This window comes from Mizuhopecten yessoensis, unplaced genomic scaffold (assembly GCF_002113885.1).
Source record: "Mizuhopecten yessoensis strain PY_sf001 unplaced genomic scaffold, ASM211388v2 scaffold10711, whole genome shotgun sequence".
In the NCBI taxonomy this organism is placed as follows: Eukaryota; Metazoa; Mollusca; class Bivalvia; order Pectinida; family Pectinidae; genus Mizuhopecten; species Mizuhopecten yessoensis.
The window spans coordinates 332272-344075 of record NW_018408683.1 but is presented as its reverse complement, the minus strand read 5'-3'; the positions used below and the strand labels follow the sequence as shown (position 1 = coordinate 344075).

Genomic DNA, 11804 nt, shown 5'->3' with positions numbered 1-11804 from the left:
CTTTCAGGAATACCTGAGGATGTTCCTGTGGTGTGGTCTGTCGAGGGCCCAGTGCCTGAGGAGGAGGTCCTACCGGCCTTTGATATCCAGTCCATGTTATCACTGGTGTCCTGGCTCCAACCACAAAGGCTGGAGGTCTCAAAGTTACACTGCAGTCCACCTATACAGTTAAAAACAGTTCACATATATTTTACATCACAGCTGCTACTCCTATATCTAATCTAAAACATGAATACATTTATGTTTTCTCAACTTGTTCTGTAAGAACAGTCTTTGAATATCATCTATAACCTGCACTCAATGGCGACCATATTAGTTCTCAGATTTTGGTCAAAATCAAACTGGACAGGGTATTTGTTATTATAGACATGTGTAGAATTTTTTATGAATCAAAGCATTGTTCAAGGGTTATTGCATGGAAATCCTTGGAGTTTTCACCAAATCCAAGATTGACGCTGATTTTATGATTAATTAAAAAAAAAAAATAGCAGGTACTCTGTGCTGCAGGTATGTATAGAAAGTTTTGTGAGAAATGAAAGCATTCCTTCAAGCTTAAGGGTTATCAATGAAAACAATTCATGCAGATGCTTATGATGACTGAGTGATCCACTCATTTCACATTTTTTTTGTTGGAGACACAAAAAGCAGCAGCTTAAATGCTTACTTTGTAAATATATTAAACTATTCTGATAAATGACTTCAATACCGCAGATCTAATTTATTTGCAAAATGATAAACCTCCAGAGTAAATTTTCTTTTATAAATTCATATATCTTAAAAATGTTTACCCCGTATGTTCATAAACACAGGGATAATATTTGTTATTACTCAGGTCCTTGTAAGTAAATTAGTAATCATTCAAAATAAATGCAGAAACGTTGTACCTTAAATATGAATATCTTACCTGTAGATGGACAAGCTCCAGCAACAAGTTTGATATCATCGAGTCCAATATCGCCACGGTAACCTGCTCCAGTGAGTGCTTCAAACACAATGTTGTACTGGGCTGACTGGCTAGGGATGGGGTAATGAGCCTGGATCCAGAGGTTACCCTGAGTGCCATACCTTGTCCATACAGGGGTGCCATAGCTGTTACCTTTCTGTAAGTAAATAGACTCATTGTATTAGGTAGCAAAGGACTGACAGTGCTTCAAAGGCCACACCTCAAGGGACATCACTCTATCAATTAGAAGGGGTGGGGTGTTGATACGTGGTCATATGACTTGTTTCGATGTATTTAGTATCAAGTCATACATGTATTTGGTAATTTAGTAAGGTGGGCGAGGCAGGGTCGTATGATATTTGTCCACTCTTTTTATTAGAGTCATATGGCTGTTTTATTTGCTATTTAGAAGGGGGTCATATGGCATTTGTCAGTCTACCTAGTAAGGGGTCATATGACATTTGTCTTAATTTTTTAGGTATGATGCAATCATATATTTTCAATTGGATCATATGACAGGTGTGTATCATTTCAGAAGGGGGTTATATGATATCTGTATTCAATTATCTATTTACTTGGTAACATTTTCAAATATAATCAGTAACATGTAACAAGTCATTTGCCCATCTGTTTAGTAGCAGGTACAGACCTTGATGTAGACATTGAGCCGGTTGATGTTGGGTCCATACATATGGTACCAGAAACTGAGACACTGCGGCGACCCACTGGGTACAGGCGCTGACACAAGGCGTGCAGTGTCGTTCATCTTACGTGGATTCGAGGATTCAATAAACACGTACCAGCCTTGTCCTAGATAAAACAACTCCCAACAATCAACCACAGGATATAACTTAGAAACATGAATGTTTGTAAAATAGATATCAAGAACATTTTTCTAACTAGCTGATCATCCGTATAAGGGAAACTGTTTCCAAATATGAACATATGCATCCTGATGGCTTTGTGCAGATATCTCAGGCTTAGATAGCAAGTACCATGAATGAAATGTGCCTGAAGCATAGTTTCATACTGTATACCATGAAATTGTTGCAATATAATTTTCGCCTATTTCTCCTGCCATAATGAGGGCAACTCTATCGTTACAGTGAACATTAGTAAATAATATTATCAATATAGTAATCAAATATACAGTGGACTAATCTGGATTTTACAGGTGAAGGACGGAAATTTGTACTGACCAGTTCCTAAGGTATGGTCATTAGTTGGACCAGTCTGGACAGAGGCCGTTGGGCCCTGGGATCGTGTCCAATCGAAAATGTCGTCCTTGGCTTGAGTCCAGGTACAAAGGTTGGTTTCGAATGAACAGTCATATTTGGACTGGTTCACTATAACATAAAAAGCAAAAGAAGTATTACATTTGGAATGAATCACTCAATCACACAACACAAATGTATGGTCTGGTTTAGTTTAGTTTAACATCCTATTAACATCTAAGGTCATTTAAGGACGTGCATGTGTGTAGTGCATGCATGCTTGCATGTGTGTAAACAATGAGGCAGAGGAATAATAATAATTTCCTGGACTAACAATTACCACACAGTACATACAGGTGTACGACTTGATAGTACTCACCAAATGGTGTAGGTGTAGGACTGGTTGCCGGAGCCGAGGTCGTACTGACATTAGCTGGATTTGCTGTTGCTGGTAAATCTAGAAAATAAATATATGATGACATATAAACATTTTTCTTAATAAAAAGATTTCCTTCATATTCAAAGACTTTGATTCTAGAAAACTTAATCAGGGACTTTTATTCTAGTAAATATGTGCACGATAAGGTCCCTGTGCATAAACTTGATTGAAGACACACTACTGGAGGTAAGTAAGCTGTAACAGTAAGTGGCAGACCAACTGTAATCATATATGCAACAAATATAACTTTGTTATCTTTATTGATATATTTGATAATAATTTTAGAAATCTTTTGTTTTAAACTTATTTAAGAAATCAAATCAAGATAATTCAAAACTTACATCCACATGGTGATGGCTTAAACAAGATATCATCAAGTGCAATATCTCCTTGATAACTAGTTCCTCTGACCCCTTCAAATACAATCTGTAACAAGACAATATATACCATTACTCTTCACTTCAAACATCACCTGTTACTGGGAAATATCACAAATCTTCACTTCAAATGGAACAGAAAATACCTAACAATACTTCACTTAAAGTTCTTGGTAATGAAAACAGAATCATCAGTCAGAACATTTAGTAACTAAACAGTGTAAATGTTAGTCTGAAGGACTACATGTATACGAAGACCATAACTATATACTTACAGGGTGGTAGAGGGTAGCTATATACTTACAGTGTAGGTGCTGGTCTGTGGGACAAGAGGTATCTGTCCTTGGTGCCAGGCATTCTGCTGGTTGCCATACAGTGTCCAAAGTGTGGTAAGTTTACCAGTTGTATTGGCATACACATTGAGACTTCCTGTAGCATAGAATTAGAAATGTCCAGAAACATATTAGCAACAATCAAAATTAGATATCTAAAACCTTTAAATACAAATGATATATAAATGTGTAAATACATACCGACAGCTGTGCCATACATGTGGTACCAGAAACTCATACAGGTGGTGGTGGAGCTGGGTGACATTGGATTGCTGACCAGCCATGCCTTGTCACCACGCACTCGAGGTGCCGACGTCTCAATGAACATATAGTAACCTGTAATACAAAAATAACCAGTTAATACTGTAAATATACATTGTGTAGTGGTATAAACTGTTAATATACTTTATGTAGTGGTTCAAACAGTAAATATACTTCATGTAGTGGTACATACAGTAAATATACTTCATGTAGTGGTACATACAGTAAATATACATTACGTAGCGGTAAATACAGTAAATATACTTTATGTAGTGGTAAATACAGTAAATTTACTTTATGTAGTGGTAAATACAGTAAATATACTTAATGTAGTGGTACATACAGTAAATATACTTAATGCAGTGGTACATATAGTAAATATACTTCATGTAGTGGTACATACAGTAAATGTACTTCATGTAGTGGTACATACAGTAAATATACTTAATGCAGTGGTACATACAGTAAATATACTTAATGTAGTGGTACAAACAGTAAATATACTTCATGTGGTGGTACATACAGTAAATTTACTTAATGCAGTGGTACATACAGTAAATATACTTAATGAAGAGGTACATCCAGTAAATATACTTCATGTAGTGGTCCATACAGTAAATATACATTACGTAGTGGTAAATACAGTAAATTTACTTGTAGTGGTAAATACAGTTAATATACTTAATGAAGTGGTACATCCAGTAAATATACTTAATGTAGTGGTCCATACAGTAAATATACATTACGTAGTGGTAAATAAAGTAAATTTACTTTATGTAGTGGTAAATACAGTAAATATACTTAATGCAGTGGTATATACAGTAAATTTACTTTATGTAGTGGTACATACAGAAAATATACTTAATGCAGTGGTATATACAGTAAATATACTTAATGCAGTGGTACATACAGTAAATATACTTCATGTATTGGTACATACAGTAAATGTACTTCATGTAGTGGTACATATAGTAAATGTACTTCATGTAGTGGTACATATAGTAAATTTACTTTATGTATTGGTATATACAGTAAATTTACTTAATGTAGTGGTATATATACAGCCATTTGGACCAACATGACTTATCTTGTTGCACAGTCATTTGGACCAACAAAGTGAAGTGTGTATCAGAGAACATTTGAGATCACATTATCGAGTCAATAAATTGGCAGTACTGATCTGTAAGCTTGATTCACATGCAATTCTATAACCAAAACATTACTGCAGAAATTGTCACATTGAAACTGCAAACCAAGACATGTTGCAGCATTAGCCAGCAACATGGTCAAAAGTGTTTGAATTCAGAAAGGGATGTTTTTGCAAACTTGTCGTTAAAATTTCTATTTTTATAAGGGATGTATATATGAAACAGATGATTAGTACTGATACTACTAACCTGTGAAACCTCCAGTGGTGTGGTCTGAGCTTGGACCAGTAAACTGGGTCTGAGTACGACCCTTCTTTCTAAGCCAATCAAAATCATCTCCTTGAACGTTGGTCCACAAACACATGTCCTTTTCAAAGTTACAATTGCCATTGCCTGCACAAGCTCCAGGATTTATTTTGACATCATCGATGGCTATATCACTGTGGTAGCCACTGCCTATGACACCCTCAAATACGGCCTACAACACAAGTTATATATAATCAATGACAAACACGGCCTACAACACAATTTATATATAATCTATGAAAAATACGGCCTACAACAGAAGTTATATATAATCTTTAACAAACATTGCCGTAAGCAATGGTCATCAGTACATGTGGGTTGTCCAATTATATTTTAACCACAATCATTTTATAATCACAACACATACTTCAACAATTTAATAAAAGACAAAAAAAGAAGTGCAAGCAATTCATAGTTCCCATCTCTGAATAAAGTTTGATCTGTATAAAAAACAAGAGGCCCATGGGCCTTAACGGTCACCTGAGTCTATAGTATTTTTTGTTGTTGTTGAAATATGTACCAATTTGAGTAAAAAATAGTATAATGTTAACTTAACTTTGTCAGGACCATGAGCTGATCATTCCTAGACCAATTTTAAGTGAGATCGGCCTATTAGAATTTAGTAGCAAAATAGCGGCCATGGCAGCCAAATTGTATTTCTAATTGACAGGAAAAATAACAACACTCTGTCAGGACCATGAGCTGATCATTCCTACAAAGTTTCAGTTCAATCAGCCTAGCAGAACTTGACTTTAAGTTTGAAATAGTTTTTCAAAATGGCGGCCGTGGCGGCCATATTGGATTTCTGATCGACCCGAAAAATAACAACACTTTGTCAGGACCATGAGGCGATCATTCCTACCAACTTTCAGTTCAATCGGCCCAGCAGAACTTGACTTTAAGTTTGAAATGTAAAATGTTAACGGACGACGGACGACGGACGACGGACGACGGACGACGGACGACGACGGACGAAAACGGATAGCAATAGGTCACTTGAGCTAAAGCTCAGGTGACCTAAAAAAGGTACCATAACTCTTATAAAGAGACAAGACCTGATTTCAGTGCATGTCACCTTCCTGTCAAAAGAGGCTCTCGCATGCCAAATTTGTAACTATAGATTACATAGTACATGAGATATGGCTCTGAGAAAGTGATACACAATAAAAAAAAGGGGCCATAACTCTGCATATATTTTGGCGTAAGGCTCCATTTCATTATGTGCCACTGCCATCCGAGTGTCAAGAGTATATAGGATACACCCGACACAGAGACAGACTGATGGACAGTCTGACAGGGTACAAACCTATAGTACCCACTGGAAGTACAGGTGGGAGACCCAAAATCTTTATCATTATGCATCTAAACCTGCTGACCTTCATCCAAAATAACACTGACCTCCCAAGTGGACTGTGCTGTTACAGTCACTTCAGCCTCAAGCCACTTGTTGCCTTGGTTACCAGACTTGGACCAGATGGGTGGGCCACGGCTGCCAGCCTGCTGTGCATACACAGTGAGGTTGCCAATCTGCCCACCATACATGTGGTACCAGAACTGTAGGCAGCTGCCGACTGTTGGGGCGTTGTCAGTACTCATAAGGCGTGCTTTCTGACCAGGTAGTTGGGGACGTGAAGATTCAATGTAAACATAGTGACCTAAAACAGAAACAAACATTGTCCTGTGAATAAATCCTTTATTGTGTAAGTTTGAGAGTTGGTTCCTTTACATAGGAATAGGCTATGTGGATTTTACCTCCTTAACCCTCAGAATGGGTTTACAACCTCCTATTAATCCAACATATGTATCCTATATCTCTTGACTTCACACACTTATTTTTACCTTTCTTAAACTTGCACAGGTATTTGTTTCCTCCATTTAGCGTCGCACATGTATTTACATCTCTTTACTATCATATGGTTTTTATTACCTCATCACACATGTAATTGTTATTTCCCTTAGCCTAAAACATACATTAAATGTTTATGTTGTTACCAATGTTAACCCTTGTCATTTCAATGAATATGCATGTTAACTTTTTCACTCTTGTTAACAACTGTAACATTTATGGGTTCTGTCCACATTCACAAGTACCCTTCCTGTGAAAGGGATTAATAAAACCGGATATGTAAACAACAGATTTAGATTTATTCCTATTCCTTAGAGAGTAGCGATCCCTCAACAGTTCTACATTTACACATCTCTATGCCATTACAACAGGTAGTCCTCCTCACCTCGTGTTGACCCATATGTATGGTCTGCGCTTGGTCCAGTGTTGGAGGATGCGGTGTGTCCACTCTTCCATGACCAGTTGAAGTTATCTGTTTTGTCCTGGGTGTAACCACATAGATGGGAATCCTCAAAGGTACACGAACTACCTGTTCCTATAGAAATGTTTCTTTTTTTAAAGAATTATCAAGTTTTTGCTTTCTCTATATATATCTATATAATCTATATATAGTCTATTATTCTTGTGTTATAAAGACTGAAATCTCAACTCCAGGTTAAGATTTTTAAGATATATTCAGCATGTGGCTTGATCCAATTTGAATGAAGCACCAAACCAAAGATGTAATGAACATTTGTTTTATCAAGTTTTGTAACTAGAATATTTTACAAAAAGAGGGATATCATTTCTTATTGATTTCCTTTTGTGAAATTAAGCAAAAATTTACCCTGGGACTTTTTATAGTAAGAGAAATTGTTTGTGAAAATGGATCAATCATTTTTTCAATTCTGTTTTTGAGTGTACTGCATCAGTGTAAACCCCCTTGGAAACATCCATGCCAAATATCAGCATTATAGTAGAAATACTGTCAAGGTTATATCAATGAAGGTCCACACTTCAACCTGACAATACCAATGCCAAAGTCAATGCAGGGTGACTACATAAGTGTCTCTATTCTTCGAAGTCTGAGCTCAGAACAGATGGGTTCAGTAAACTTCAAAGACAATCATACCCTGACAGGATCCGTCTGCTAAACTGATGTCGTCGATGGCAATATCACCACGGTAACTGATTCCACGGACACCCTCAAAAACAATCTGGTAGGTGGAATTGGCTTGGACGTTTACAGATGTGGAGTACCACTTGTTACTGAGAGTGCCTGTGTGGCTCCATATTGGACTACCGTAGCTTGGGCCAACCTTGGTGTAGACGTTCAGAGTGTTGACATCTGTACCGTACATGTGGTACCAGAACCTGAGACACTTAGGCCCAGTAGTGGATATTGTGGCACTCGACAACCTAGCCTTGTCATTGCTTCTTCTCGGTGTGGATGCCTCGATAAACATGTAATATCCTGAACCTGAAAATGACCACATTACTGTTAGCATTCATTGTTTAGATGGTAGAAAATAACATTCAAAATTGTATATTTTCATATGTTTATGTTGCAAATCTCCCAGATGAATCAATCAAAACCCTGAAGTACTGAAAAAAGGAAGCACATGTTCCCCTGTCACATCTTAGAATTCTATCTCCTTTGACAAAGTTATGAGAGATCCCCTCCTTAGACCATGTCATAAGAAATCCAAAATATGTCTGGTTTAGAAAAGACATTTCATTATCATTGTAACTCCTATATCATCTCTATAGATCAGTACCTGATGTGTGGTCAGTGTCTCTTTAGCCCAATACCTGACGTGTGGTCAGTGTCTCTATTGACCAGGACCTGACGTGTGGTCAGTGTCTCTATAGACCAGTCCCTGATGTGTGCATGGTCAGTGTCTCTATAGACCAGTACCTGAAGTGTGGTCAGTGTCTCTATAGACCAGTACCTGACGTGTGGTCAGTGTCTCTATAGACCAGTACCTGAGGTGTGGTCAGTGTCTCTATAGATCAGTACCTGATGTACATGTGTGGTCAGTGTCTCTTTAGCCCAATACCTGACGTTTGGTCAGTGTCTCTATTGACCAGTACCTGACGTGTGGTCAGTGTCTCTATAGACCAGTACCTGATGTGTGCATGGTCAGTGTCTCTATAGACCAGTACCTGATGTGTGGTCAGTGTCTCTATAGATTAGTACCTGATGTGTGGTCAGTGTCTCTATTGACCAGTACCTGACGTGTGGTCAGTGTCTCTATAGACCAGTACCTGAGGTGTGGTCAGTGTCTCTATAGATTAGTACCTGATGTGTGGTCAGTGTCTCTATAGACCAATACCTGACATGTGGTCAGTGTCTATATTGACCAGTACCTGACGTGTGGTCAGTGTCTCTATAGACCAGTACCTGAGGTGTGGTCAGTGTCTCTATAGCTTAGTACCTGATGTGTGGTCAGTGTCTCTATAGACCAGTACCTGACGTGTGGTCAGTGTCTCTATAGACCAGTACCTGACGTGTGGTCAGTGTCTCTATTGACCAATACCTGACGTGTGGTCAGTGTCTCTATAGACCAGTACCTGACGTGTGGTCAGTGTCTCTATTGACCAGTACCTGATGTGTGGTCAGTGTCTCTATAGACCAATACCTGACGTGTGGTCAGTGTCTCTATAGACCAGCACCTGATGTGTGGTCAGTGTCTCTATAGACCAGTACCTGATGTGTTGTCAGTGTCTCTATAGACCAGTACCTGATGAGTGGTCAGTGTCTCTATAGATCAGTGCCTGATGTGTGCATGGTCAGTGTCTCTATAGACCAGTAGCTGACGGGTAGGCAGAGTCTCTATAGATTAGTACCTGATGTGTGGTCAGTGTCTCTATCGACCAGTACCTGATGTGTGCATGGTCAGTGTCTCTATAGACCAGTACCTGCTGTGTGGTCAGTGTCTCTATAGACCAGTGCCTGATGTGTGCATGGTCAGTATCTCTATAGACCAGTACCTGACGTGTGGTCAGTGTCTCTATTGACCAGTACCTGATGTGTGGTCAGTGTCTCTATAGACCAGTGCCTGATGTGTGCATGGTCAGTGTCTCTATAGACCAGTAGCTGACGGGTAGTCAGTGTCTCTATAGATTAGTACCTGATGTGTGGTCAGTGCTCGGACCAGTCCCTCCTGTGCCTGTGCTGCCTTGGTGACGTGTCCAGTCAAATTGGTCATCCTTGTTCTGAGTCCAGGTACATATACCATTATCAAAGTTACAGTCATACTGACTTGGGGCTGAAACACCAAAATGTTATGTTAGGTCATTATAGTGTTAGATCGTAGCATGTTGTTTAGGCTGAACATTTGTTATTGTTAAATCTTGTTCATGTCTAACAAATATACTTCCTGAAACATATTAGCTAATGTGATAGTGACTAGGACTGATGGTAGGTGACCGTAACATTGGTTACTCTGGTGTTTGTTGACAGGGTAGATATGGGAATCAAGGTGTTTCCACTTACCACTGGTTGGGCTAGCTGTTGTAGACACAGTAGAGATGGGAGGCAAGGTGTTTCCAGACATTGCATCCACTGGTGTCACTATATATAAAAGTACAATATTTTACTTTAAACATTTTAATTCTTCTCAAAAACACCTTTCAAAATATATTATTTTATTGTACAAAAGATTCTTAAAAAAAATCAGTTTTCTTTACAAATACAATTGAAAATACAGATAATATTTATCCTTTCTTTTACAAAAATTAACAAAACCATTTATTTCCATCAATGAATCAGTTAACTTTTACCACGTAACTACATACACTCAATAATACATGTTCTTTGGAGGTAAGACTTACCTTGGCAAGTGCCAACACTGAAGGCAATGTCATCAATGGCAACGTATCCCCCACGATAGGTGCCTTTGGCCAGTTGGAGGATGACCCTGAAGGGTGTGGCACTGCTGATCGGGAACTGACCTTGGTTCCATCCAGTCGACGGGTTAAAGGATAGATGCCACATCAGAGTACTAGTGTTACCCTAAACAAATAAATATAACCTTAGTGAGCTGGAGTTAACCCGTATCAATTTATGTATAATCTCAGTGCTGTAGTGTTACATTACACATATCAAAACAGTGCGCTGCTGTAACTGTTGAATATTGCCATATAATTACAGGTGTGACTCAAGTAGAACCATACCATGCAGCGTTCCCACATTGTTACAGGGATGACTGACAATGTGTAACTTGTGGAACCATACCCTTGTGTTTTTCCACATTATTAAATGGTTGACTTACCCTGTAGAACCATAATATTGAGTAGTCTAACAATATAACAAATGACAGGGTGACTTACCCTGTAGAACCATAATATTGAGTAGTCTAACAATGTAACCAATGACGGGGTGACTTACCCTGTAGAACCATAATATTGAGAAGTCTAACAATATAACAAATGACAGGGGGACTTACCCTGTAGAACCATATTATTGAGTAGTCTAACAATGTAACCAATGACGGGGGGACTTACCCTGTAGAACCATAATATTGAGTAGTCTAACAATATAACCAATGATGGGGTGACATACCTGTTGAACCATGCCGTTGAGCATTCCCACATTATTACCAGTGATGGTATAAAAGAAGGTGAAACACTGGCCAGTGCTACTTGTTGGGGCCATGATCTGGGACATGTACGAAGCTTTGGAGCCTGAAGTCACGGCGCTGCGCCCATTGTAGTACAAGTAATGACCTAAAAAAGATAATTTTTCAGTTGTTACAATTTACATTGCCACAAGAACAATACTCCGGTGAATACAAATACATAATTCATTCTCTGTTACTTTGTAGTCAATCATAATTTTATATTCTTCTGTCACGTTTTGTTGGTTTTCATAAACTTATATTTTTTTCTTTGTTTCTTGTTGTCTTTTGACTTAAATGCTATCAATTAAACAATCCTCTCAGAACAATAATTTTT

The 11804-nt window shown here is 38.3% G+C and overlaps 1 protein-coding gene across 1 annotated transcript in view; it reads right to left on the bottom strand.

Moving 5' to 3' along the window:
- LOC110461939 (MAM and LDL-receptor class A domain-containing protein 2-like) overlaps window positions 1–11804 on the bottom strand; it is a 127693-nt gene that overhangs the window by 89014 nt on the left and 26875 nt on the right. The window contains exons 39-54 of the mRNA XM_021515681.1: window positions 11413–11576; window positions 10683–10863; window positions 10345–10422; window positions 9980–10117; window positions 7978–8325; window positions 7252–7401; window positions 6419–6675; window positions 4964–5192; window positions 3507–3641; window positions 3278–3402; window positions 2938–3022; window positions 2537–2614; window positions 2143–2289; window positions 1593–1753; window positions 905–1100; window positions 14–160 (exon numbers count right to left, since the gene is read on the bottom strand). Coding sequence (XP_021371356.1) covers window positions 14–160; window positions 905–1100; window positions 1593–1753; window positions 2143–2289; window positions 2537–2614; window positions 2938–3022; window positions 3278–3402; window positions 3507–3641; window positions 4964–5192; window positions 6419–6675; window positions 7252–7401; window positions 7978–8325; window positions 9980–10117; window positions 10345–10422; window positions 10683–10863; window positions 11413–11576 — 2619 coding nt within the window. The remainder of the gene's footprint in view (window positions 1–13; window positions 161–904; window positions 1101–1592; window positions 1754–2142; window positions 2290–2536; window positions 2615–2937; window positions 3023–3277; window positions 3403–3506; window positions 3642–4963; window positions 5193–6418; window positions 6676–7251; window positions 7402–7977; window positions 8326–9979; window positions 10118–10344; window positions 10423–10682; window positions 10864–11412; window positions 11577–11804) is intronic.